Source organism: Salvelinus namaycush, chromosome 4 (genome assembly GCF_016432855.1).
Source record: "Salvelinus namaycush isolate Seneca chromosome 4, SaNama_1.0, whole genome shotgun sequence".
Taxonomy (NCBI): Eukaryota; Metazoa; Chordata; class Actinopteri; order Salmoniformes; family Salmonidae; genus Salvelinus; species Salvelinus namaycush.
Genome location: NC_052310.1, coordinates 42,180,278 through 42,208,002, shown reverse-complemented (window position 1 = coordinate 42,208,002; position 27,725 = coordinate 42,180,278). Strand labels below are relative to the sequence as shown.

Below are 27,725 nucleotides of genomic sequence, written 5' to 3'. Positions count from 1 at the left end.
CTTCAGGTCGGAAAGTCAGAGCTCTAGAAAGTGGCTTGAGTTCCCGAGTTGGAATTCCGCGTTGGCTGACCATTCAAATCAACTGTTCCCGGTCGGAGCTTGTTTTTTTTTTCTCCAGAGTTCCCAGTTGTTTTGAATGTGCTAGTCAGAAGTCGGAGATTTCCGAGATCCGAGTTCCCAGTTGTTTTGAACATGGCATTGAATGCACCAACAGTTTTCCTGGGCTCGGTTGGTGCTTATGGTCAGAGCGGGAGAGGCAGAACTTTGCCAGAAATCGGTCTTCTCCAGCAGGCGACGTTGTTTAGTTGATTTATTCATGAGGTTTATTTGATCGAAAATAAGTTTTGTCATGCTTAGATTGTAACGAGTGCACTGATAAGTAGGAAACGTGATATCCCGGCAACTTTGAAAAAACCTTTTATATCGGAGTTGTCGGAGATGGCTATACATATTCATGACATAAGGCTAGTAGCGTAGCAGATATTTAATACAGGTGGTTGACGTTAACAACTCAAATAATGAGATGTATCCACCAATCCAAAGAGAGGAAAAGGGGGGAGCTCCGTGACGCTTTGTGTTAGGGCGGAGAGACAAGTATTGCCGCGTTCAAGTGCTTGTCAAACTCTGACATTTCAGATTTGCTAACTAGTTGTAGTCATACAAGTGCCACGTTTAACCAACATTTGAATTTAGTTCCGACTAGCACATGAAGGCGGCATAATATCCATAATCTTTGGTATGGTAGTGTACACTTTTGTAAATCCGTCATTACGCACAACCACGTAATACGTTCGCCCAATCAGCTGAAGAGCTTGAACCCCAAGAAAAAGGCAGCAAATATGGCAGGTTTGTGAGCAACCAGGTGGAACTTGCTTTGTTATTACGGCTAAACGTCGGAATATGATTGTTTTATAACGCGGAAACGGGAAGAGGCAACTGCTCGAAATGATTTACTTGATAGTAATTTCCGCATTATCTGGCGCACTCATTACGTTGGTATTACAGTTCTTACTGCTTTACTGGAGAAGCCCCGAGCCAAAAACCGGGACAGTGCAATATGTCAAAGCAGTGCCTGATCCCGCCTTGAAGGATTACTTCAATAACCAACAAGCCGAATCAGGTCAACAACAAGACATCGCAGCATCTGCTGCATCCAAACAGCAAGAGGCCATCTCTCCCAGGCAACAGGAAGCAGCTGTCACAAGCAGTAGCCCTAAACAACAACCGCCACCGCATTGTCAAAGCGAGCCACTCCACACCTCCAAACCGGAGACGTGCAATTTTCTAAACGCTATCTTTTTGTTCCTATTCAGAGAACTCCGCGACACTCCTGTCGTTAGGCACTGGCTGACCAAAAAGATCAAGGTGGAGTTCGAGGAGCTATTACAAACCAAGACAGCTGGTCGGCTGTTGGAGGGACTCAGTCTCAGGGATATCTCCCTGGGTAATTCTTTGCCCGTTTTTAAAACGGCCAAACTTATTAATCCAGTGCGTTTAAATGAAGACGGCATGCCCGAGGAACTCAATTTCGACGTGGACCTTGAATATAATGGGGGATTCCATTTAGCAATTGATGTAGACCTTGTTTTTGGGAAGTCAGCCTACCTGTTCGTAAAGATGACGCGTGTGGTTGGAAGACTGAAGCTGCAGTTCACCCGCGTGCCTTTTACGCACTGGTCCTTCACGTTCCTTGAGGACCCATTGATAGACTTTGAGGTGAAGTCACAGTTCGAGGGAAGGCCCTTGCCTCAGCTTACCTCAATCATTGTCAACCAGTTGAAAAGAGTTATCAAGAAGAAACACACCTTGCCAAATTACAAAATCAGGTAAAACTTGCTCAGAAACTACAATTTTATATTTGTTTAGGTCTATGCAAGTCAGTAGGCCTGCTGAGAGATGGTCAAAAATGTGTATCAATATTTCAAGCTAACCTAAGGACTATGGAAAGTGGCCCTCAACATCCTCACTTCTATTTGTATAGTTACCAAGATCGGTAAGATGCATATTTGTGCTCCAAGTTGGTGATAATACATAGGCCCAGAGCCTTCTATTTAGCTAAATTTAAGGCTCTGCTTAGGCCTTTTTAGCCTACTGCAACCTTTTAGAAAAATGTTTAGGTTAAAAACTGGCCACCATGTTATTGAAAGGTTTAATGACAACAAAACATGCTGTCTTGATGTTTTTTCAACTGTCAGCCAGGGCATACCCACTGTCAGTATGCACACAGTGTGTTAGTTTAAGGTCTTGAGACATGGGACGGCACATGTTGCAAAGAAAGCCATTGAGGGACATCATGGTTGCAGACCTATGAAAGGATAGGGTTCATCCTTTTTAGACAGAGGAGTGCCCTCCTGTCACTACATTCAGAATGTTTTTAAATAATCACAACCTGGTGTGAAATAGTGACAGTTAAACATTTAGCCAACACTTGTGTGAAACTGAAAGACAAAAGCTTTCTAGTATTTCCCTGTTAGAAACATGAATGCATGTGCAGCATCTTTTCACCTCCTCCAATTTATTTATTCTGTCACTTTTTTTTCAGGCACCCTTTTGTAGATATTATTTACTGGAAGTGTTCCCCTTCACTCTTGTATTTGGTTGCACTCTCATAAGTAAACATTTTTTTTTTTTAGACTAAGCTAGGCCTGGAACTTTTCTGATTTTCTATAAACGTATGTCACATAGCCTAAATGTAAGTTTAACTGATGATATACTGCCTTACTAAATTAGGCTATTATGTTACCGTAGTGTTACACTGTACTACTACAGTAACTTCTCAGGTATAAGAGCAATTTAATGTTAAGTGTTACCTTTTCAACGTGACTAGGCCTTAATGTAGAATAAATCGAGGCCTTTTCAAGTTGCGGGAAACTAATCGATTGAATTATGCTGAAAAGGTAGGGCTTAGCCTATCACCTATAAGTTGCTATGGTTGAGCTTCTTCTAAATGCTTCTAGTGGCTCTGTCAGCTCATCATAAATGCTGTGACAGCACTTTCTGGGCGCAGAATTGGTGGCCCCATTACATGGCACACTGACCCATGCAGCTGGCTCATGTGTTATGTTTGGAAGGGTCACACTGGTGTGCTGGAACTGCAGCGATAGCCGCATTGGAATGTAAAACCTCTATACATTCAGTCTCCTGTACAGCGTGATTAACATTATTCCTGTATCATTCCTTTGCTTGGATTGTTAGCTTTTTGCTGGAATACTGCTATTCTATCTTGTTGCCTGTTCTATCCTTTGAAGTGAAATGCACTTCACATCCTGGGTAGGTTGTTTGCAGGTGCGTTGGAGATTCACTAGAATGTAGCAAGCCAAAATCACTTTTTTTAGTTTGCTATTAGCCTAATATGATTTATTTCAAGATGTAGTCTTTGCGTGTGAGTTTTTTCTTTTGGGCAAATCCACGCTAACAGAGGGATGCACAGTTCGGTAACAGAATGACAGTACCAACAGCATAAACCGTCATTCTGTTACCAGTCTTTGCATCTGCACTGTTCTGCAAGTAAATGTGTTTTTGTAAAATTTTTGTATGGTTTGTTGAAATTTGCAATAATTAATTTTTGTTTGACATACATTTTAAAGTGAAAAATCAGAAACTTTGCATCTGCACTGTTCAAGTAGTGCTGAGCGATTACCTGAAATTTCGGTTATTTTTTGTAATTCTTTTAAGCAATTAGTTGACCAACATTGTTTATTATTTGAATTCCGCTTTGTTCGTTTTTTTCTGTGAGCTCAATGTGCACATTGCACAGTTTCTCTAGAGAATAATCAGGTCCTGTCTGAATTGTTTGATGTTGTAGTTAACAGGCCAATATTCTACATAGTTTAGCACATAAAACATGGTAATTAACTACAATGACTAGGGCTGGGGGATTATGACGAGATATATATATATCGTGTAACAATAGAGCATAATATGAAAAGATAGACGTTTTTCTATCGTTTATTCCGTTGTCGTAAATCACACTTTTTACGGCAATATTTTTCGTCAATTGGACGATGCTTTGTGTTCTTGAAATTTGCAACACAAACAAACATGGAGGAGAGTGAACATGACACAGAGCACGGAGACACGGAGCTCGTACCTAAAAGAGGGGCTACTTCGGTGGCATGGACGTGGTTTGGGTAGGGCTGGGCGATATGACAAATAAATTATCACGGTATCTATAAAAAAAATTCATTCGATAACGATAATTATCACGATATTAATCAAATAATGTTTAAAAGGTGCATATCTGCTTCAGACTCAAGAATGCCTAATGCCTGAACAAACCACTAGGCAGAGCGTTGGGCCAGTAACCGAAAGGTTGCTAGATCGAATCCCCGACCTGACAAGGCAGCTGATAATAGCAATGCATAATAGTATTTGTGATGCTTTTGTCTTTTCAATGTTTGCTCGTAGGGCATAAACGCTGTCAGTGTTGACTGCTTCGGGAAAACATCCCTAGATTGGCTGGTACTTGAGGGGCGTTTATCAATACCGTGGCGCAAACTCAAACTTCCTGCATGTTCCAAAGAGTGATTTTGCTTCAGATGTTGAAAAAGGTTTGTCGTATTACCAGACTTCGTAGCCACCTGTCTACGGCACAATTTGCACCGAACATTAGTCTGCTCTTTGTCGGACTTCAAAAAGCCAAACCACTTCCAAATTACTGAAACAGTTTATCCCTTTTTATCAATTTCTTCGTTGGAAGCTGCTCCTTCTCCATGGCTATCACTGCCACTGTTTTCGCTTACATCACTCATTTTTCGTGGTTAATAGTGGCTACTCCATCACTTGAGGTGTTAAGTGGTTTTTAGTGAGCGTATACCTCTCCACGTGCATATTGTCACTTCTCCGCACATTCCTGCTGCGTCAGAGGTGAAATGGACTGCTGTACCTAATTATTCTATATCGACATTATCGAAAATTAATCCATTTTTTTTAATATCGATATTGAGGGAAGTATTTACCTCGATTAATTATTGATTTATTGCCCAGCCCTAGGTTTGGGTATGAAAAGTCTGACACAGACCTGAAAACCGTCCTCTGCTAAATATGCCGCAGGCCAAAGTCCCGACAACAAGCTCAAACACGACTAACCTCTTTTACCACCTACGCAAGAATCATGTGAAACAGTATGGAGAGAGTCTACGGATGAGACCCAAACAAGTACAGTCGAGTGCTCAAAACAAACCCCTGACTCAGACGTTGCAAGAGGTTTTTGCCCGCGGCACCCCATATGGCAAAGAATCACGAAGACGGAAGGAGAGAACAGCTGCCGTTACAACTTACATCTGCAGAGACATGGCCCCAATTTACATGGTCGAGAAACGGGAGTTTCTTGAGTTGGTGCTAACAGTCGACCCAAGGTACCAAATGCAAATTGATATGTGACACGTAATTAATGCCAAAATAACAGGCAAGCCACCAAAAATATATATATTTTAGGCCTATACAGTGGGGCAAAAAAGTATTTAGTCAGCCACCAATTGTGCAAGTTCTCCCACTTAAAAAGATGAGGCCTGTAATTTTCATCATAGGTACACTTCAACTATGACAGACAAAATGAGGGAAAAAAATCCAGAAAATCACATTGTAGGATTTTTAATGAATTTATTTGCAAATTATGGTGGAAAATAAGTATTTGGTCACCTACAAACAAGCAAGATTTATGGCTCTCACAGACCTGTAACTTCTTCTTTAAGAGGCTCCTCTGTCCTCCACTCGTTACCTGTATTAATGGCACCTGTTTGAACTTGTTATCAGTATAAAAGACACCTGTCCACAACCTCAAACAGTCACACTCCAAACTCCACTATGGCCAAGACCAAAGAGCTGTCAAAGGACACCAGAAACAAAATTGTAGACCTGCACCAGGCTGGGAAGACTGAATCTGCAATAGGTAAGCAGCTTGGTTTGAAGAAATCAACTGTGGGAGCAATTATTAGGAAATGGAAGACATACAAGACCACTGATAATCTCCCTCGATCTGGGGCTCCACGCAAGATCTCACCCCGTGGGGTCAAAATGATCACAAGAACGGTGAGCAAAAATCCCAGAACCACACGGGGGGACCTAGTGAATGACCTGCAGAGAGCTGGGACCAAAGTAACAAAGCCTACCATCAGTAACACACTATGTCGCCAGGGACTCAAATCCTGAAGTGCCAGACGTGTCCCCCTGCTTAAGCCAGTACATGTCCAGGCCCGTCTGAAGTTTGCTAGAGAGCATTTGGATGATCCAGAAGAAGATTGGGAGAATGTCATATGGTCAGATGAAACCAAAATATAACTTTTTGGTAAAAACTCAACTCGTCGTGTTTGGAGGACAAAGAATGCCGAGTTGCATCCAAAGAACACCATACCTACTGTGAAGCATGGGGGTGGAAACATTATGCTTTGGGGCTGTTTTTCTGCAAAGGGACCAGGACGACTGATCCGTGTAAAGGAAAGAATGAATGGGGCCATGTATCGTGAGATTTTGAGTGAAAACCTCCTTCCATCAGCAAGGGCATTGAAGATGAAACGTGGCTGGGTCCTTCAGCATGACAATGATCCCAAACACACTGCCCGGGCAACGAAGGAGTGGCTTCGTAAGAAGCATTTCAAGGTCCTGGAGTGGCCTAGCCAGTTTCCAGATCTCAACCCCATAGAAAATCTTTGGAGGGAGTTGAAAGTCCGCGTTGCCCAGCAACAGCCCCAAAACATCACTGCTCTAGAGGAGATCTGCATGGAGGAATGGGCCAAAATACCAGCAACAGTATGTGAAAACCTTGGGAAGACTTACAGAAAACGTTTGACCTCTGTCATTGCCAACAAAGGGTATATAACAAAGTATTGAGAAACTTTTGTTATTGACCAAATATTTATTTTCCACCATAATTTGCAAATAAATTCATAAAAAATCCTACAATGTGATTTTCTGGATTTTTTTTTCTCATTTTGTCTGTCATAGTTGAAGTGTACCTATGATGAACATTACAGGCCTCTCTCATCTTTTTAAGTGGGAGAACTTGCACAATTGGTGGCTGACTAAATACTTTTTTGCCCCACTGTATTTATTTTGTTTGCAACTATAGTTGAAGTGTTTTCTATTTACTTATTTTTTTTAGATTTTATACATATTTTGTTACATGCTTAACTGAAAATTTGCACAAAGGTTCTAAATAAAAGGAGAAATAATCAAATATAAGTAAGTACCTTTTATTTGTTGAGTATAATTCAAAATGTAATAAGAAATAGACCTTTACATGTGGTCATTTTACATAAACTATTTATTAATTGAATTTACAGAAAATGTGCTATGTCGTGATATGTATCATTATCGGGATATGAAATGACCTGTATCGGGATATGAGATTTTGGCCATATCGCCCAGCCCTAACAATGACCATGATCCATTTAACTTCTTCTTGTCTGGTCTGTGCTTCTTTTATGCCTGCTACAAAAGAGGCAGAAGAATGCACGATCGTGAGGGGATATAGGGCAGCGCACAATTGGCCCAGCGTCATCCTGGTTAGGGTTTGGCCGGGGTAGGCCGTCATTGTAAATAAGAATTTGTTCTTAGCCGACTTGCCTAGTTAAATAAAATTAAATAAATATAGAGAGCAGCTGTTGCTTCGCGAGATATCTCTACCTGAAAAGACATGATTTGAAGTGATTCATCGTTGGTATTCAGAAAGGTATGCCTTATTTACTTTGAAGAACTACAAAATATACTTTGTCAGAAAGCATAGGCAGCAGCTCTATAGAGATGAGATGATGACTTGGAATAAAATAATAGTCATCAAATAAAACGCATGTAATATACACAACTGAAATAATTTTAGTAAAGTAATGTGAATAAATGGCTAATAAGTGATAAGCAGTAATGGGCAGTCACTACCATCATGGGAATTCTATTAATGGTTTTGTTCTGTTACAGCATTCAACTCAAATGATTGAAGTCGAAAAGCCTGATAATTAAAAAATAATAATCGAACCAAAACTGAACCGACCTCAAAAAGCAGTAATCGCTCAGCACTATCTTCAAGGAAATGTGTTTTTTTAAATTCAAATTCAGTGGAAATTGTTAAAAGTCAGCCTTGTGCATGGAGTTGTTTGCTTAATTTTGCAATCATTGGTTTTTGTTTGGCATACATTTTAAAGTAAAAAAATTGGAGTCTCTGCATCACTGTGGAATTGCCCTTTTTCAGAATGCGTAGTTGTGATTGTTCTACGTAGTTGTTCTACCTGGCTGTTGCTTTAAAAATGTTTTTAAATATACACTGCTCAAAAAAATAAAGGGAACACTAAAATAACACATCCTAGATCTGAATGAATTAAATATTCTTATTAAATACTTTTTTCTTTACATAGTTGAATGTGCTGACAACAAAATCACACAAATTATCAATGGAAATCAAATTTATCAACCCATGGAGGTCTGGATTTGGAGTCACACTCAAAATTAAAGTGGAAAACCACACTACAGGCTGATCCAACTTTGATGTAATGTCCTTAAAACAAGTCAAAATGAGGCTCAGTAGTGTGTGTGGCCTCCAGGTGCCTGTATGACCTCCCTACAACGCCTGGGCATGCTCCTGATGAGGTGCCGGATGGTCTCCTGAGGGATCTCCTCCCAGACCTGGACTAAAGCATCCGCCAACTCCTGAACAGTCTGTGGTGCAACGTGGCGTTGGTGGATGGAGCGAGACATGATGTCCCAGATGTGCTCAATTGGATTCAGGTCTGGGGAACGGGCGGGCCAGTCCATAGCATCAATGCCTTCCTCTTGCAGGAACTGCTGACCCACTCCAGCCACATGAGGTCTAGCATTGTCTTGCATTAGGAGGAACCCAGGGCCAACCGCACCAGCATATGGTCTCACAAGGGGTCTGAGGATCTCATCTCGGTACCTAATGGCAGTCAGGCTACCTCTGGCGAGCACATGGAGGGCTGTGCGGCCCCACAAAGAAATGCCACCCCACACCATGACTGACCCACCGCCAAACCGGTCATGCTGGAGGATGTTGCAGAACGGTCTCCACGGCGTCTCCAGACTCTGTCACGTCTGTCACATGTGCACAGTGTGAACCTGCTTTCATGTGTGAAGAGCACAGGGCGCCAGTGGCGAATTTGCCAATTTTGGTGTTCTCTGGCGAATGCCAAACGTCCTGCACGGTGTTGGGCTGTAAGCACAACCCCCACCTGTGGACGTCGGGCCCTCATACCACCCTCATGGAGTCTGTTTCTGACCGTTTGAGCAGACACATGCACATTTGTGGCCTGCTGGAGGTCATTTTGCAGGGCTCTGGCAGTGCTCCTCCTGCTCCTCCTTGCACAAAGGCGGAGGTAGCGGTCCTGCTGCTGGGTTGTTGCCCTCCTACGGCCTCCTCGACGTCTCCTGATGTACTGGCCTGTCTCCTGGTAGCGCCTCCATGCTCTGGACACTACGCTGACAAACACAGCGAACCTTCTTGCCACAGCTCGCATTGATGTGCCATCCTGGATGAGCTGCACTACCTGAGCCACTTGTGTGGGTTGTAGATTCCGTCTCATGCTACCACTAGAGTGAAAGCACCGCCAGCATTCAAAAGTGACCAAAACATCAGTCAGGAAGCATAGGAACTGAGAAGTGGTCTGTGGTCACCACCTGCAGAACCACTCCTTTATTGGGGGTGTCTTGCTAATTGCCTATAATTTCCACCTGTTGTCTATTCCATTTGCACAACAGCATGTGAAATTTATTGTCAATCAGTGTTGCTTCCTAAGTGGACAGTTTGATTTCACAGAAGTGTGATTGACTTGGAGTTACATTTGTGTTGTTTAAGTGTTCCCTTTATTTTTTTGAGCAGTGTATATATTTTTGCCCTTTTTCTCACCAATTCTGTGATATCCAATTGGTAATTACATTCTTGTCCCATCACTGCAACTCCCCTACGGACTTGGGAGAGGCTAAGGTTGAGAGTCATGCGTCCGCCGAAACACAACCCTGCCAAGCCGCACTGCTTCTTGACACACTGCTCGCTTAACCCAGAAGCCACCTGCACCAATGTGTTGGAGGAAACACTGGCCAGCTGGTGACCGAAGTCAGCTTGCAGGCGCCCGGCCCGCAACGAGTCGCTAGAGCGCGATGGGACAAGGAAATCCTAGCCGGTCAAACCCTCCCTTAACCTGGATGATGCTGGGTCAATTGTGACACAGCCTGGGAACAAGCCGGGGTCTGTAGTGACGCCTCAAGCACTGCGATGCAGTGCCTTAGACTACTGTGCCACTTGGGAGGCCCCTGGCTGTTGATTTTTACATGTTTTATTTGATATCAACATTTTTAACAGTGTAATGTAGCAAATAGTCCCTACAAAACCAGCTTTTCTCATTGATTTAGATTACACTTAACTAATTAGGTGAGATTTAATCAGGTAATTATTGCTGTTTAAATGCCAGAGAATGTGAGTAGGCACATTGTTTCACTTGAAAATCAATGAAACGCTGGCTTGTGTCCGTTCATTTTGTCAGACTTTCCTTATATCCACCATGTATTGTGTGGGCTGCAGAGCAGGCAAACAATGGTTTGGTTGTTTTGTGAGAACAACAACTAAATGTAACTATTTTAATGTTCCTCTGTGTGGCCACAGACATATTTTGGCATGGCATAGCCACTTCTTGTGAAAGATCTGGTTCGGCTCATGTGTGAGAGCTAACTGTTAATTGTAGACTAAATGCACCAATCTGGAGGAGTTGCCTAAAAGGGTGCATGTGTCTGAGGTGCCCATGATAAGGACTGACTGAGCAAGCTAGGGTTCTGAGGTGATGTAATATAAAACAGCCTTTGAGGACAGAGCAGTGGACATTAGGATTTGCTGAATGTCACAGATGGCAGAACTCTGGGCCAGACGGTTTACCAGGATTTGTACTCAAAGCATGCGCAGACCAACTGGCAAGTGTCTTCACTGACATTTTCAAACTCTCCTGTAATACCTACATCTTTCAAACATACCACCATAGTCCCTGTGCCCAAGAGAGCGAAGGTAACCTGCCTAAGTGATTACCGCCCATAGCACTCACGTCGCTAGCCATGAAGTGCTTTGAAAGGCTGGTCATTGCTCACATCAACACCATCATGCCGGAAACCCTAGACCCACTCCAATTCACATACCGCCCCAACTGATCCACAGATGATGCAATCTCACTCCACACTGCCCATCTGGACAAAAGGAACACCTTTCTGAGAATGCTGTTCATTAACTACAGTTCAGCGCTCAACACCATAGCGCATCACTAAGCTAAGGACCCTGGCACTAAACACCTCCCTCTGCAACTGGATCCTGGATTTCCTGATGGGCTGTCCCCAGGTGGTAAAGGTAGGCAACAACACTGCCACACTGATCCTCAACACTGGGCCCCCAGGGGACTAAGCATGCACCCCTACTGTACTCCCTGTTCACCCACGACTGCGTGGCCAAGCACGACTTCAACACCATCATTAAGTTTGCTGACGACACACAGTGGTAGGCCTGATCACCGACAACGACGAGCCAGCCTATAGGAAGGAGGTCAGAGACAAGAACTTCTCCCTCAATGTGAGCAACACAAAGGAGTTGATCGTGGACTAAAGGAAAAGGAGGGCCGAACAGGCGCCCATTAACATTGACGGGGCTGAATTGGAGCAGGTCGAGAGTTTTAAATTCCTTGGTGTCCACATCACCAACAAACAATCATGTTCTTAACACACCAAGACAGTTGTAAAGAGGGCATGGGTCCCCAGATCCTCAAACATCTCTACAACTGCACCATCGAGAGCATCCTGACCGGTCTAGGACCAAAAGGCTCCTTAACAGCTTCTACCCCCAAGACATAAGACTGCTGAACAATTAATAAAATGGCCACCCTGACTATTTACATTGACCTGTTCTGCCAGGTAAGGGGCCAATCACTTGGTGGATCAGATCAGAGTAAAATGCACAAAGCCATTCACCCTATTCCCATCCTTATCTGAGAGTTTACAGGACAGACCAGATTGGCATACTTTTTTTTGTAAGCTTGGGCTTACCGTGCGTCATTCCTTTTTAATTGTCATGACTTTGGGTGGTTGTTGGATTGACTCTACAATATGACTTGTATGTCCTGTGTGAAATTCAGAAATAATTTTAGTTTGAGATGTCCTGGACCATCAGTAATGGGTGAAGCCTCATGGTGTTGGGGCCATTACGGCATCAAACCCCCATCTCTCACTTATCCACTGTCAGCTGGGTTGTTTGTTTCATAATTGCTCTCCAGACATCTGTTATTCCTTCACTTTAACGTCTAACCTCTATCGCTCTCTCTTTGAGCTCTTTGACTCTACATGCTGGGGGAGGGACACAGCTGGACACAGCACAGTTTTACATGTAGGTAGCCACTTTTAATGGACCCTCTTCTCCTCTCTGCTCCACTCTGGATAACCTGGGACTTCAGACACTTCATTGATTGAGCTGTCATTGTTATTTAGCTGTTCTATTGGATCTCAGAAAGGGAGAAAAGAGGTTTATAAAACAATGAAGCTAGAAGTACTACTACAGCCTCTAACCAGAGAGCCACCATTTTGTACTTCATACAGGAAAAATGGCCATGCCCTCGCCCACCAATCTCCCCTTATGTCCAACCTCTGTCAATAGAACAAAATATTGCATACTCTTGTATAAGTGTGTGTTAGTGACTGGTGCTCAGCGTGGGGTGACCACATTTAAAATACCCAAATGAGGGAGAACAGGATTTTGTGGGACAGTGTAGCCTACATGAATAATTTCTTTGGGCCAGCACCCCCCAACACACACACATCCCCTTTAACTAAAGCGCACCTAGCCTACTCTTGCCTCATGCCAAATTTGGTGATGCAGAAAACGAGAGACCACATGTATAGCTGTTTTCTGAAAATGTGGAATATGTGGCCCAAAAACATTTTCTGGTTGGTTTCAGGGAATGTAAAACAGTTAAGAAGTGAGACTTAAAACGGGATTGAGTGAAGTAGAAGCAAATATGTTGAATGAGCAAACCGCACTATTTTGATAATTACCTTTTATGTTTCAGTCTAATACGGCGATTTACATACTTTGGTAGCTCTTTGTTAAAAGCACGCTTTTTGTAAGTACTTAACTGTCCAATTTTCTCCATTTAGATGGAATTCAACCCGAAAGGATTTGACAAATGTGATAGGCCAATGTCATATCTCAACCAATGTCTCATCTTGGGCTGTGCATAATATCAGATCCCAACAACGATTGGAGAAGTGTTTAACATCACTAGTACCACATCCTTATGATATATCTCGTCATAAGCGCAAAGTGACTGCAAAAGGTACAGGTTGGAATGTGTATTTTCCTCGAATGAAGAGGAAGTCTGAGTGAAATACGTGATAAATTGACCTTTTTTTGTAAATTAGTGCTGTTCATTTTTTGATAAAATGTGGGACACAATTGTTTGGTTGTGGGACAAAATGCAGGACTTTCCTGCATAATCCGGGACATGTGGTCAGGGTAGGGCTGTGACTGTCATGGGATTTTGGATGACACTAATGTATGTTTTCTCCTCTCCTCCGCTCCTGACTGTATGTGCAATGTGTGTTGCAGCTGCAATGTGGGGGGTGTTGCCTAGGCAACCGACAAATCCTTTGCTCAAACCCCGCTGGTCATCATTAGCTTCCATAGCCACAAAGTCCAAAATGATGGCTGAACCCTGCCCATTTCTACAATTTCTCTAGTTAAAATATGATTTAAAACCTAACCCTAAACCATAACCACACTGCTAACCTTAAGCCAACACCTTGCTTGTTGTAGCAAGGACCAACAAAGTTTCATCACGTTGTTAAGAGTCCATATTACCTCAGAAACTGACAAAACTGCACGAATGCCCGGCCGTCCCGTCTTGTCAGCTGCTCATTCCACCAAAAAATCGTAAAACAAAAATTCTAAATAGTTATGTCAGTTATTTTATTTTCATTACGGTCTTCATCGGTTATACGGTAATTGTGCTAGCCCTAGGTTAGGGTTCTAATCAATAATGCTTTTGAATGCTTTGTTTGCTAATGTGTTGAAAAGGAGCTCTGTAGTTCTACACACGAAGCCCACTGCAATGGATGTTGTTCGTGACATCCTGATAATGAATAACTTCATCGATTCCTTTTGCTCGAAATTTGGATATGTTCTTTTTTTACAAGATGCCTGACCAGTTTTCTTTACTTTCTAAAGTGATAGGATAACTCACTGTCTGTTAAATATGGATCTGCCCAATCTGTTTCAGCTCAATGTTTTCAAGATTTCTATTTAACATCTTATGATTTCACTGTTGCTAGGGCACCGGGCATAACAATGGGTACTATAATTTCCTCGTAGCTGAGGGAAGATGACAACAGGAAAAAGTACATTTGTCTGAGTACAGTAATAATTTAAGGAGCATGCATGTGATTTCATTTCTATTTTGATTGAAGTAGTAGAAAATGCTATGCTAGTGTCTTTAGCACACACACACACTACAAGTTTGATGACACACATGTGCTCCCTGATCCTGTTAGGGCATTGAGCAGTGGGGGTGTTACACAGGTGGTGTTGAGTCCATCTTCATAACATAAATAATTGCTGTTATTTTCACCACATGGGCCATCGGCATGTTTTCCAGACATATGCTTCTTCTCATTTTGAGACTGATACCTTTACAAAAAATGTTCCTAGGTAGAGTAAGGATTTTCAGTCTGCTTTGCTCAGTAATGTAGTTTTCATACATTATTTAAGAGACTCACAATGTGTTTGGCTGTTCCATCAGATTGTTGCATTTTACTGGTCACCTCTGCTTATCATTCCCTCTCACCTAGCATCCCTCATACAGTCATTTTAGGATTATTGCCTGAAACATCTGTCTGGCTGCATTTTATCCAGTCCCCCCAAAATAGACTTTAATCCTCACTCATCACACCAGGACGATTAAACTGAGTTTTGCAGATCTTTATTGGGCAACCAAGGCAGTTCAAATCAAATTTGATTCATCACGTGCTCCGTAAACAACAACGGGTGTAGACTAACAGTGAAATGCTTACTTATGGGTCCTTATCCAACAATGCAGAGTTAAAGATAAGATAAATACTTTAAAAAAATATAGGGTCACACTTTATTTTGATAGTCCAGATTTTCTATCTGTAGATGCTCTACAGATGGTCATACTATCTGTTGATAAGCAACTGCTTGCTAAGAGTAGGCTTAGGTTTAGAGTAAGGGTTAGGATAAGGGTTAGTAGATGGTCCATCTGTAGATAGTCCATGCTCTACAGATGGACTATCCAAATAAGGTGTTACCAAAAGTAGAAATAGTGAATAAATACACAATGACTAACAAATAGCAATAACGAGTCAAAATAACCTGGCTATATACAGGGAGTACCAGTACCGAGTTGAAGTGCAGGGGTACGAGGTAGCTATGTACATATAGGTGGGTTAAAGTGACTAGGTAACAGGATAGATAATAGACAGTAGCAGCAGTGTATGGTGTGTGTGTGGTGTCAGTATGCATGTGTGTGAATGTTGTGGGTGTATGTAGTGCGTGTGTGTGGGTAGAGTCCAGTGTGTGTGTGCATAGTCAGTGCAAAAAAGGATCAATGTAGGTAGTCCGGGTAGCTATTTGATTAGGTATTTAGCAGTCTTGTTTAGAAGTCATATGGCTTGGGGGTAGAAGCTGTTTAGGGTCCAGGTTTTGCCCACTGGGGAACGTTTAGATTAAAATGTTGATAAACACTGAACAAAAATATAAATGCACCATGTAAAGTGTTGGTTTCATGAGCTGAAGTAAAAGATGCCTGAAATTTGTCATACGCACAAAAAGCATATTTCTCTCAATTTGGGGAACAAATTTGTTTACATCCCTGTTAGTGAATATTTCGCCATTGCCAAGATAATCCACCCACCTGACATGTGTGGCATATCAAGAAGCTGATTAAACAGCATGATCATTACACAGGTGCACCTTGTGCTGGGGACAGTTAAAGGCCACTCTATGCAGTTGTCACTCAACACAATGCCACATGTTTTGATGGAGCGTGCAATTGGCATGCTGACTGCAGGAATGTCCATCAGAGCTGTTGCCAGATAATTCAATGTTAGTTTCTCTACCATAAGCCGCCTCTAACAATTTTAGAGAATTTGGCAGTACGTCCAACCGGCCTCACAACCGCAGACCAAGTGTAACTACGCCAGCCTAGGGTCTCCACATCCGGCTTCTTCACCTGCGGTATCGTCTGAGACCAGGTGCAGCTGATGAAACTGTGGGTTTGCACAACAGAATTTCTGCATACACTGTCAGAAACCTTCTCAGGGAAGCTCATCTGTATGCTTGTCATCCTCACCAGGGTGTTGACCTGACTTCAGTTTGGTGTCGTAACCGACTACAGTGGGCAAATTCTCACCTTTAATGGACACTGGCACGCTGGAGAAGTGTGCTCTTCATGGAGGAATTCCGGTTTCAACTGTACCAGGCAGGATGTATGGCATTGTTTGGGTGAGCGACTTGCTGATGACCATGTTAACAGAGTGCCCCGTGGTGGGGTTATGGTATGGGGAGGCATAAGCTACGGACATCAAAAACCATTGCATTTTATCGATGGCAATTTGAATGCACAGAGATACCGTGACGAGATCCTGAGGCCCATTGTCGTGCCTTTCATCCGCGGCCGTCGCCTCATGTTTCAGCATGATAATGCACATCCCCATGTCAGAAGGATCTGTACACAATTCCTGGAAGCTAAAAATGTCCCAGTTCTTCCATGGCCTACATGTCACCCATTGAGCATGTTTGGGATGCTCTGGATCGACGTGTATGACATTGTTTTCCAGTTCCCGCCAATATCCATCAACTTAGCACAACCATTTAAAGAGGAGTGGGTCAACATTTCACAGGCCACAATCAACAACCTGATCAACTCTATGCGAAGGAGATGTTGCTCTGTATGAGGCAAATGGTGGGCACACCAGATACTGACTGGTTTAATGAGCCACGCCCCTACCTTACTTTAAAAAATAATCTGTGACCAACAGATGCATATCTGTATTCACAGTCATGGGAAATCCATTGATTTAGGGCCTTATTTATTTATTTGAATTGACTAATTTCCTTATGTTAACTAACTTTTTTGTTCAGTGTAGTTAAAGTTTTTTACTGCTGTATGTACGGGAAACGCATGGTATAGATTGTCCAACAAAATGCTTACTTGCAGGTTCTTTATCGACAATAAGAAATAATACAAGACAAGAATACGACCATAAAGTTAATTGCATTAGAATATGTTTTTTTAGCATAAGTATCATACAGGAAGGTACAATTTATAGTCTAGTCTAATATTTACACGTGTATTGGGGATGGGGGGGCAAGTGTATAAATTGAGCAGTATATTAAGATTCTGGTAGCAGCAGTTGTGGTGTATCTGTCTGTGTGGGTGTGTGCATGTGTGCTAAGGTTTGGAGAATCAGCAGGTGGTCAGTCCAGTTCAAGTGTTCAGCACTCTAATGGATTGTAGATAGATACTGTATCTGAGCCTATTGGTATCAGACCTCATGCTCCGATAGCATCTGCCTGACAGTAAGGGAGAGAACAGCTCGTGGCTGGCGTGTGTGGGGTCCTTGATGAGGCTGCATGCCTTCCTCAGGCACTGTTTCGAGTAGATGTCCTGGATGGGTGGGAGCACGGTATGTCAACTATGGCTGTATCCGAGTAAAAAATAATAATAAGAGTCGTCTGTTCTTCTGACGAATCGATTGGTTGAAATTTTAAAACGTGTATTTTTTCATGTTATAGGCAAGCCCTATGTTTTTATTAAATACACTGTATGTAGGCTACTGAGCTTGTCTGATGCTTTAAGCACTGCACTTAAAATGAAGACACAGATCAATATAGCCTAACTAGAAGAAGAAAAACCTGTTCCCGGCCCTTCTCCTCCCGCTGCCCTCTGCTGCTGGCCTTCGCAGATTCTGCCATTATCCTCCTGAAGTTGCCGGTAATAAGCTACACCAGCGTTCGGCAACCTTTTCCAGTTGGAGTGCCAATTTATCATACCATTTCTACTGATCTGCATGCAAGTTAATTTATTCCTTTATAATAATGTCTTATCTCAAAATCAATGTCATGTGGTTAATCAAAATTATATCTAAATGAAAATGATTCAAATCTAAAAGTAACATCTATTGCCATATAAAAATAGCCTATAAAGCCAACAAATAAAAACGTTGAAGGTAGAAAATATCCTGATAAATATCCTGTAAATCACATTGGCTACTCATGGAACTTTTAAATATTGTGTCAACTATTGTATTAACTTGGTCCGTCCCGAAGCTCGTGCTAGGAAACTTGCAACATTGTATAAAATATTCTGGACCCTCAGAGTTTCCGGAGCAAGTGAGCTCGGGACAGACACACAGCTGTAGGCTATTTTGCGCAAGAAAATCTGGTAGACCTACACTATATATACAAAAGTATGTGGACACCCCTTCAAATTAGTGGATTCGGCTATTTCAGCCTCACCTGTTGCTGACAGGTGTATAAAATTGAGCACACAGCGATGCAATCTCCATAGACAAACGTAGGCAGTAGAATGGCCTTAATGAAGAGCTCAGTGACTTTCAACGTGGCACCAGCATAGGATGCCACCTTTCCAACAAGTCAGTCAAATTTCTGCCCTGCTAGAGTTGCCTCTGTCAACTGTAAATGCTGTTATTGTGAAGTGGAAACGTCTGGGAGGAACAAAGGCTCAGCCGCAAAGTGGTAGGCCACACAAATTCACAGAACGGCACCGCCGTGTGCTGTAGCGCGTAACAAGCGTCTGTCCTCGGTCCAAACTGCATCTGGAGTTTCATGAAATGGGTTTCCATGGCCGAGCAGCCACACACAAGCTTAAGATCAACATGCGCAATGCCAAGCGTAGGTTGGACTGGTGCAACGCTCGCCGCCATTGGAGCAGGGGACACGAATTCTCTGGAGTGATGAATCACGCTTCACCATCTGGCAGTCTGACGGACGAATTTGGGTTTGGTGGATGCCAGGAAAACGTTACCTGCCGACTGCATAGTGCCAACTGTAAGGTTTGGTGGAGGAGAAATAATGGTCTGGGGCTGGTTTTCATGTTTCGGGTTAGACCCCTTAGTTCCAGTGAAGGGAAATCTTAACGCTACAGCATACAATGACATTCTAGACTATTCTGTGCTTCAACTTTGTGGTAAAAGAAGTGGCACTCCTAGTGGCCGGGGACTTTAATGCAAGCAAACTTAAATCAGTTTTACCAAATTTTTACCAGCATGTCACATTTGAAACCAGGGGGAAAAAAATTCTAGACCACCTTTACTCCACACACAGAGATGCATTCAAAGCTCTCCCCCACCCTCCATTTGGCAAATCTGACCATAATTCTATCCTCCTGATTCCTGCTTACAAGCAAAAACTAAAGCAGGAAGTACCAGTGACTCGCTCAATACGGAAGTGGTCAGATGACGCGGATGCTACACTACAGGACTCTCTTGCTAGCACAGACTGGAATATGTTCCGGGATTCATCCGATGGCATTGAGGAATACACCCCCTCAGTCATCGACTTCTCAATAAGTGCATCGATGACGTCGTCCCCACAGTGATTGTACGTACATATCCCAACCAGAAGCCATGGATTACAGGCAACGTCCGCATCGAGCTAAAGGGTAGAGCCTCCGTTTTCAAGGAGCAGGAGACTAATCCGGACGCTAATAAAAAATCCTGCTATGCCCTCCGACGAACCATCAAACAGGCAAAGCATCAATACAGGATTAAGATTGAATCCTACAACACCAGCTCTGACGCTCGTCAAATGTGGCAGGGCTTAAACTATTACGGACTACAAAGGGAAACCCAGACGCGAGCTGCCCAGTGAGGCGAGCCTACCAGACAAGCTAAATGCCTTTTTTATGCTCACTTCAAGGCAAGAAAAACTGAAGCATGTACGAGAGCACTAGCTGTTCTGGATGACTTTGATAACACTCTCGGTAGCCGATGTGAGCAAGACCTTTAAACAGGTCAACATTCACGAAGCCGCTGGGCCAGACGGATTACCAGGACGTGTACTCCGAGCATGCGCTGACCAACTGGCAAGTGTCTTCACTGACATTTTCAAACTCTCCCTGACCGAGTCTGTAATACCTACATGTTTCAAGCAGAACAACATAGTCCCTGTGCCCAATGAAGTGAAGGTAACCTGCCTAAAAGATTACCACCTCGTGGCACTCACGTCGGCAGCCATGAAGTGCTTTGAAAGGCTGGTCATGGCACACATAAACAGCATCCTCCCGGACACCCTAGATCCACTCCAATTCGCGTACCGCCCCAACAGATCCACAGATGACGCGATCTCAATCGCACTCCACACTGCCCTTTCTCACCTGGACAAAAGGAACACCTATGTGAGAATGCTGTTCATTTACTACAGCTCAGCGTTCAACACCATAGTGCCCACGAAGCTCATCACGAAGCTAAGGACTCTGGGACTAAACACCTCCCTCTGCAACTGAATCCTGGACTTCCTGATGGGCTGCCCCCAAGTGGTAAGAGTAGGCAACAACACGTCTGCCACGCTGATCCTTAACACTGGGGCCCCTTAGGGGTGTGTACTTTAAGTTTGCTGACGACACAAAAGTGGTAGGCCTGATCACCAACAGCAATGAGACGGCCTATAGGGAGGAGGTCAGAGACCTGGCAGTGTGGTGCCAGGACAACAACCTCTCCCTCGGTGTGAGCAAGACTAAGGAGCTGATTGTGGACTACAGGAAAAGGAGGGCCAAACAGGCCCCCATTTTTAACATTGACGGGGCTGTAGTGGAGCGGGTCGAGAGTTTCAAGTTCCTTGTTTTCCATGTCACCAACGAATTATCATGGTCCAAACATACCAAGACAGTTGTGAAGAGGGCACGACAATGCGTTTTCCCCCTCAGGAGACTGAAAAGATTTGGCATGGGTCCCCAGATCCTCAAAGTTCCACAGCTGCACCATCAAGAGCATCTTGACTGGTTGCATCATCGCCAGGTATGGCAACTGCTCGGCATCTGGCCGTAAGGCGCTACAGAGGGTAGTGCGAACGGCCCAATACTTCACTGGGGCCAAGCTTCCTGCCATCCAGGACCTATATAATAGGCGCGTCAGAGGAAAGCCCATAAAATTGTCAGAGACTCCAGTCACCGAAGTTATAGACTGTTTTCTCTGCTACCGCACGGCAAGCGGTACCGGAACGCCAAGTCTAGGACCAAAAGGCTCCTCAACAGCTTCTACGCCCAAGTCATTAGTGCTGAACAATTCATTAAATTGACATTGATTTCCCCCCCCCCCCCTCTCCTTTTGTACACTGCTGCTACTCGCTGTTGTTTGTTACTTTTGCATAGTCACTTCGCCCCCACCTGAATGTACAGATTACCTCAACTAGCCTGTACCCCCGCACACTGACTCGCTACCGGTGCCCCCTGTATATGGCCTCGTTATTCTTATTGTGTTACTTTTTATTATTACTTTTTATTTTAGTCTACTTGATAAATATTTTCTTCTTCTTGAACTGCACTTTTGGTTAAGGGCTTTTAAGTAATCATTTGATGTTAAAGTCTACACTTGTTGTATTCGGTACATGTGACAAATAAAGTTTGATTTGATTTTTAATTTGAACAGTTTGGGGAAGGCCCTTTCCTGTTTCAGCATGAAACAAAGCGAGGTCCATGCAGAAATGGTTTGCTGAGATCGGAGTGGAAGAACTTAACTTAACTGGCCTGAACAGAGCTCTAACCTCAACCCCATCGAACACCGTTGGGATGAATTGGAACGCTGACTGCGAGCCAGGCCTAATAGCCCAACATCAGTGGCCGACCTCACTAATGCTCTTGTGGCTGAATGGAAGCAATCCCAGCAGCAATGTTCCAACGTCTAATGGAATTCCTTCCCAGAAGAGTGGAGGCTATTATAGCAGAAGCTCCATATTAATGCCCATGATTTTAGAATACAATGTTTGACGAGCAAGTGTCCACATACTTATTTGGTCATGTAGTGTATTTTATGATGTTTCCACCGGATCAGAGCATTACATTTTTTCCTCCTTTCATGCTGAGTGGTTATCGAAAGGGAGAGAGCTGGAAAGATTTTTCAAATAGGCTAAATTGAGGAACTGTTGTAGTTCTTAATGGATGTAAAAACAGACTTTGTCGGTGAGTTAAGACAATCAGAAAATAGTATTAGATGACCAAATGGGCACACTTATAGACCTACACTTGCGCGCAGGCCTGGTAGCCTCATCCTACTTCTATATGCGTAATCAGATGTGTGTCCTAAGTCAAGATTGACAGGAGTTCTCCAAACAAAAACTCGGAAATGGAATGAACCAAAACTTTTTTTTCTCACAAGTGTAGCCTAGGGTGTGCTCTCTGCAAAGAACGTGTCCACTCCTACAATGACAACGGTAAGACTGTAATAGTAATAATTATTATAATAATATTAAATGCATAACAGAAATTACTGTAACCAAATAAACTTTGTAAATGGGAATTAACAATCCTCCACAATGGATTAGTCCACTCAAACAAGCGTGAATCAGATGGGTGTCTCGTGTGCCAGAATCTTTTTATATTCAGTGCCTAGGTTACAGCCTTATTCTAAGATTGATTTAAATTGTTATTTTTTTCTCATCAATCTCCACACAATAGCCCATAATGACAAAGTAAAAACAGGTTCCTCTACATTTAAAAAAAGGAAATATCACATTTATGTAAGTATTCAGACCCTTTACTCAGTACTTTGTTGAAGCACCTTCGGCAGCGATTACAGCCTCGAGTCTTCTTGGGTATGACACTACAAGCTTAGCACATCTGTAGTTGGGGAGTTTCGGCCATTCTACTCTGCAGATCCTCTCAAGCACTGTCAGGTTGGATGGGGAGCGTCACTGCACAGCTGTTTTCAGGTCTCTCCAGAGATGTTCGATGGGGTTCAAGCCCGGGCTCTGGCTGGGCCACTCAAACGTATACATGTCCCTGCCGTTGAAAAGCATTCCCACAGCATGATGCTGCCACAACCATGCTTCACTGGAGGGATGGTACCAGGTTTGGGCTCCCAAGTGGCGCAGCGGTTGAAGGCACTGCATCTCGGTGCTAGAGGCGTCACTACAGACACCCTGGTTCGAATCCAGGCTGTATCACAACCGGCCGTGATTGGTAGTCCCATAGGGCGGCGCACAATTGGCCCAGCGTTGTCACGGTTTGGCTGGTGTAGGCCGTCATTGTAAGTAAGAATTTGTTCTTAACTGACTTTTCTAGTTCAATGAAGGTAAAAAAAAATCCTCCAGACGTGACGCTTGACATTCAGGCCAAAGAGTTCAATCTTAGTTTCATCCGACCAGAGAATCTTGCTTCTCATGGTCTGAGTCTTTACGTGCCTTTTGGCAAACTCCACACGGGCTGTCGTGCCTTTTCCTGAGGAGTGGCTTCTTCTGGCTGAGTGCTGGAGATATGGAATAACCTTCCACAAGGACAACCATCTCCACACAGGAATTCTAGAGATCTTTCAGTGACCACCGGGTTATTGGTCACCTCCATGACCAAGGCCCTTCTCCCCCAATTGTGCAGTAAGGCTGGGCGGCCAGCTCTAGGAAGAGTCTTGGTGGTTCCTAACTTGGAGGCCAGTGTGTTCTTGGGGACCTTCAGTGCTGCAGAAATGTTTTGGTACCCTTCCCCAGATCTGTGCCTCGACACAATCCTGTCTCGGAGCTCTACGGACAATTCCTTTGACCTCGAGGCTTGGTTTTTGCTCTGACATGCACTGTCAACTTTGGGACCTTATATCGACAAGTGTGTGCCTTTCCAAATCATGTCCAATCAGTTGAATTTACCACAGGTCGACTCCAATCAAGTTGTAGAGACTTCTCAAGGATGATCAATGGAAACAGGATGCGCCTGAGCTCAATTTCGAGTCTCATAGCAAATACTTAGGTAAATAAGATATTTATATTTTTAATACATTTCAAAAAAATTGTTTTTGCTTTGTCATTGTGGGATATTGTGTGTAGATTACTATGGAATTGTTTTGATTGAATCCATTTTAGAATAAGGCTGTAACGTAACAAAATGGCTGTAACGTAACAAAACAGTCAAAGGGTCTAATTACTTTCCGAAGGCACTTTATTTGCCACTGCTCAACGGAAAAAATATTTATCGACCAAACAATCGACCAGTCAACTAAATGGGGTCAGCCATAATGTCAACATAGAGGGTAAATGGGATTTTAAGATATTGAATTTGGAAAATGCTAGGTAAAAGATCAGTGTTAGCTGTCAATTTCAAAACAAATCAAATGCTATTTGTCACATGCGCCGAATACCACAGGTGTAGACCTTACAGTGAAATGCTTACTTACAAGTCCTTAACCAACAATGCAGTTTTAAGAAAATTACCCCCCCCCCAAAAGACTGTTTAGCAGTCAGTCTTATGGCTTGGGGTTAGAAGCTGTTTAGAAGTCTCTTGGACCTAGAATTGGCACTCCGGTACTGCTTGCCGTGCGGTAGCAGAGAGAACAGTCTATGACTAGGGTGGCTGCAGTCTTTAACAATATTTAGGCCCTCCTCTGACACCGCCTGGTATAGAGGTCCTGGATGGCAGGAATCTTGGCCCCAGTGATGTAATGGGCCATACGCACTACCCTCTGTAGCGCCTTATGGTTGCATCACCGCCTGTCATGTCATAGACGGTGATGCAACCGGTCAGGATGCTCTCGATGGTGCAGCTGTAGAACCTTTTGAGGATCTGGGGACCCATGCCAAATCTTTTCAGTCTCCTGAGGGGGAAAAGGTTTTGTCGTGCCATCTTCAAAACTATCTTGGTGTGCTTGGACCATGTTCGTTTGATGGTGATGTGGACGCCAAGGAACTTGAAGCTCTCAACCGGCTTCACTACAGCCCCGTCGATGAGAATGGGGGCGTGCTCAGTCCTCCTTTTCCTGTAGTCCACAATCAATCAATCAAATGTATTTATAAAGCCCTTCTTACATCAGCTGATATCTCAAAGTGCTGTACAGAAACCCAGCCTAAAACCCCAAACAGCAAGCAATGCAGGTGTAGAAGCACGGTGGCTAGGAAAAACTCTCTAGAAAGGCCAGAACCTAGGAAGAAACCTAGAGAGGAACCAGGCTATGAGGGGTGGGCCAGTCCTCTTCTGGCTGTGCCGGGTGGAGATTATAACAGAACATGGCCAAGATGTTCATAGATGACCAGCAGGGTCAAATAATAATAATCACAGTGGTTGTAGAGGGTGCAACAGGTCAGCACCTCAGGAGTAAATGTCAGTTGGCTTTTCATAGCCAATCATTCAGAGAATCTCTACCGCACCTGCTGTTTCTAGAGTTGAAAACAGCAGGTCTGGGACAAGGTAGCACGTCCAGTGAACAGGTCAGGGTTCCATAGCCGCAGGCAGAACATTTGAAACTTGAGCAGCATCACGACTTGGTGTACTGTCGACACCAAGGAGTCATCAGGCCAGGTAGTCCTGAGGCATGGTCCTAGGGCTCTGGTCCTCCAAGAGAGAGGGAGACAAAGAGTGAGGGAGAGAATTAGAGAGGGCATACTTAAATTCACACAGGACACTGGCTAAGACAATATAAATAATCCAGATATTAACAGACTGACCCTAGTCCCCGACACACAAACTATTGCAGCATAAATACTGGAGGCTGAGACAGGAGGAATCGGGAGACACTGTGGCCCCGTCCGACATTACCCGGACAGGGCCAAACAGGCAGGATATAACCCCACCCACTTTGCCAAAGCACAGCCACCATACCACTATAGGGACATCTTCAACCACCAACTTACCATCCTGAGACAAGGCTGAGTATAGTCCACAAAGATCTCCCCCACGTCACGAACCTGGGGGGGGCGCCAACCCGGACAGGAAGATCACGTCAGTGACACACCCCTCCTAGGGATGGCATGGAAGAGCGCCAGTGACTCAGCCCCTGTAATAGAGTTAGAGGCAGAGAATCCGAGTGGAGAGAGGGGAACCGGCCAGGCAGAGACCGCAAGGGTGGTTCATTGCTCCAGTGCCTTTCCGTTCACCTTCACACTCCTGGGCCAGACTACACTCAATCATAGGACCTACTGAAGAGATGAGTCTCCATTAAAGACTTAAAGGTCGAGACCGAGTCTGTGTCTCTCACATCGATAGGCAAACCATTCCATAAAAATGGAGCTCTATAGGAGAAAGCCCTGCCTCCAGCTGTTTGCTTAGAAATTCTAGGGACAATTAGGAGGCCTGTGTCTTGCTACCGTAGCGTATGTGTAGGTATGTACGGCAGGACCAAATCGGAAAGATGGGTAGGAGAAAGCCCATGTAATGCTTTGTAGGTTAGCAGTAAAACCTTGGAATCAGCCCTAGCCTTAACAGGAAGCCAGTGTAGAGAGGCTAGCACTGGAGTAGTATGATACTTTTTTTGGGTTCTAGCCAAGATTTTAGCAGCCGTGTTTCGCTGAAGTGAACTGAAGTTTATTTAGTGCTTTATCCGGGTAGGTGGAAAGTAGAGCATTGCAAATCTAGAAGTGACAAAAGCATGGATTAATTTTTCTGCATAATTTCTGAACAGAAAGTTTCTGATTTTTGCAATGCTATGTAGATGGAAAAAAGCTGTCCTTGAAACAGTCTTGATATGTTGGTTAAAAGAGATCAGGGTCCAGAGTAACGCCGAGGTCCTTCAGTTTTATTTGAGACGACTGTACAACCATCAAGATGAATTGTCAGATTCAACAGAAGATCTGTGTTTCTTGGGACCTAGAACAAGCATCTCTGTTTTGTCCGATTATAAAAGTAGACATCTCCTTTTGTCTTGATCACGTTGAGGGAGAGGTTGTTGGTCTTGCACCACACGGTCAGGTGTCATTGTTGTTGGTGATCAGGCCAACCACTGTTGTCATCAGCAAACGTAATGATTGTGTTGGAGTCGTGCCTGGCCGTGCTGTCATGAGTGAACAGGGAGTACAGGAGGGGACTGAGGACGCACCCCTGAGGGGCCCCCATGTTGAGAATCAGCGTGGCAGATATTGTTACCTACCCTTTCCACCTGGGGGTGGCCTGTCAAGAAGTCCAGGATTCAGTTGCAGAGGGAGGTGTTTAGTCCCAGGGTCCTTAGCTTAGTGATGAGCTTTAAGGGCACTATGGTGTTGAACGCTGAGCTGTAGTCAATGAACAGCATTCTCACATAAATGTTCCTTTTGTCCAGTTTGGAAAGGGCAGTGTGGAGTGCAATAGAGATTGCATCACCTGTGGATCTGTTGGTGCGGTTTGCAAATTTGGAGTGGGTCTAGGGTTTCTGGGCTAATGATGGTGTTGTGAGCCATGACCAGACTTTCAAAGCATTTCATGGCTACAGACGTGAGTGCTACGGGTCGGTAGTCATTTAGGCAGGTTACCTTAGTGTTCTTAGGCACAGGGACTATGGTGGTCTGTTTGAAACATGTTGGTATTACAGACTCGGCAAGGGAGAGGTTGAAAATGTCAGTGAAGACACTTGCCAGTTGGTCAGCGCATGCTCGGAGTACACGTCCTGGTAATCCGTCTGGCCCAATGGCCTTGTTAACCTGTTTAAAGGTCTTACTCACATTGGCTGCGGAGAGCGTACTCACATTGGCTGCGGAGAGCGTGATCACACAGTCGTCCAGAACAGCTGATGCTCTCATGTAAGTTTCAGTGTTACTTGCCTCGATGCGAGCATAGAAGTTA

General features: G+C 43.9%; 1 protein-coding gene across 1 annotated transcript in view; it reads left to right on the top strand.

Annotated features, from left to right (window-relative positions):
* Nucleotides 1-841: 841 nt before the first annotated feature.
* The window catches only part of LOC120046544 (PDZ domain-containing protein 8-like), a 68,592-nt gene continuing 41,708 nt past the window's right edge, over nt 842-27,725 (top strand). The window contains exon 1 of the mRNA XM_038991872.1: nt 842-1,826. Coding sequence (XP_038847800.1) covers nt 946-1,826 — 881 coding nt within the window. The 5' untranslated portion in view covers nt 842-945. The remainder of the gene's footprint in view (nt 1,827-27,725) is intronic.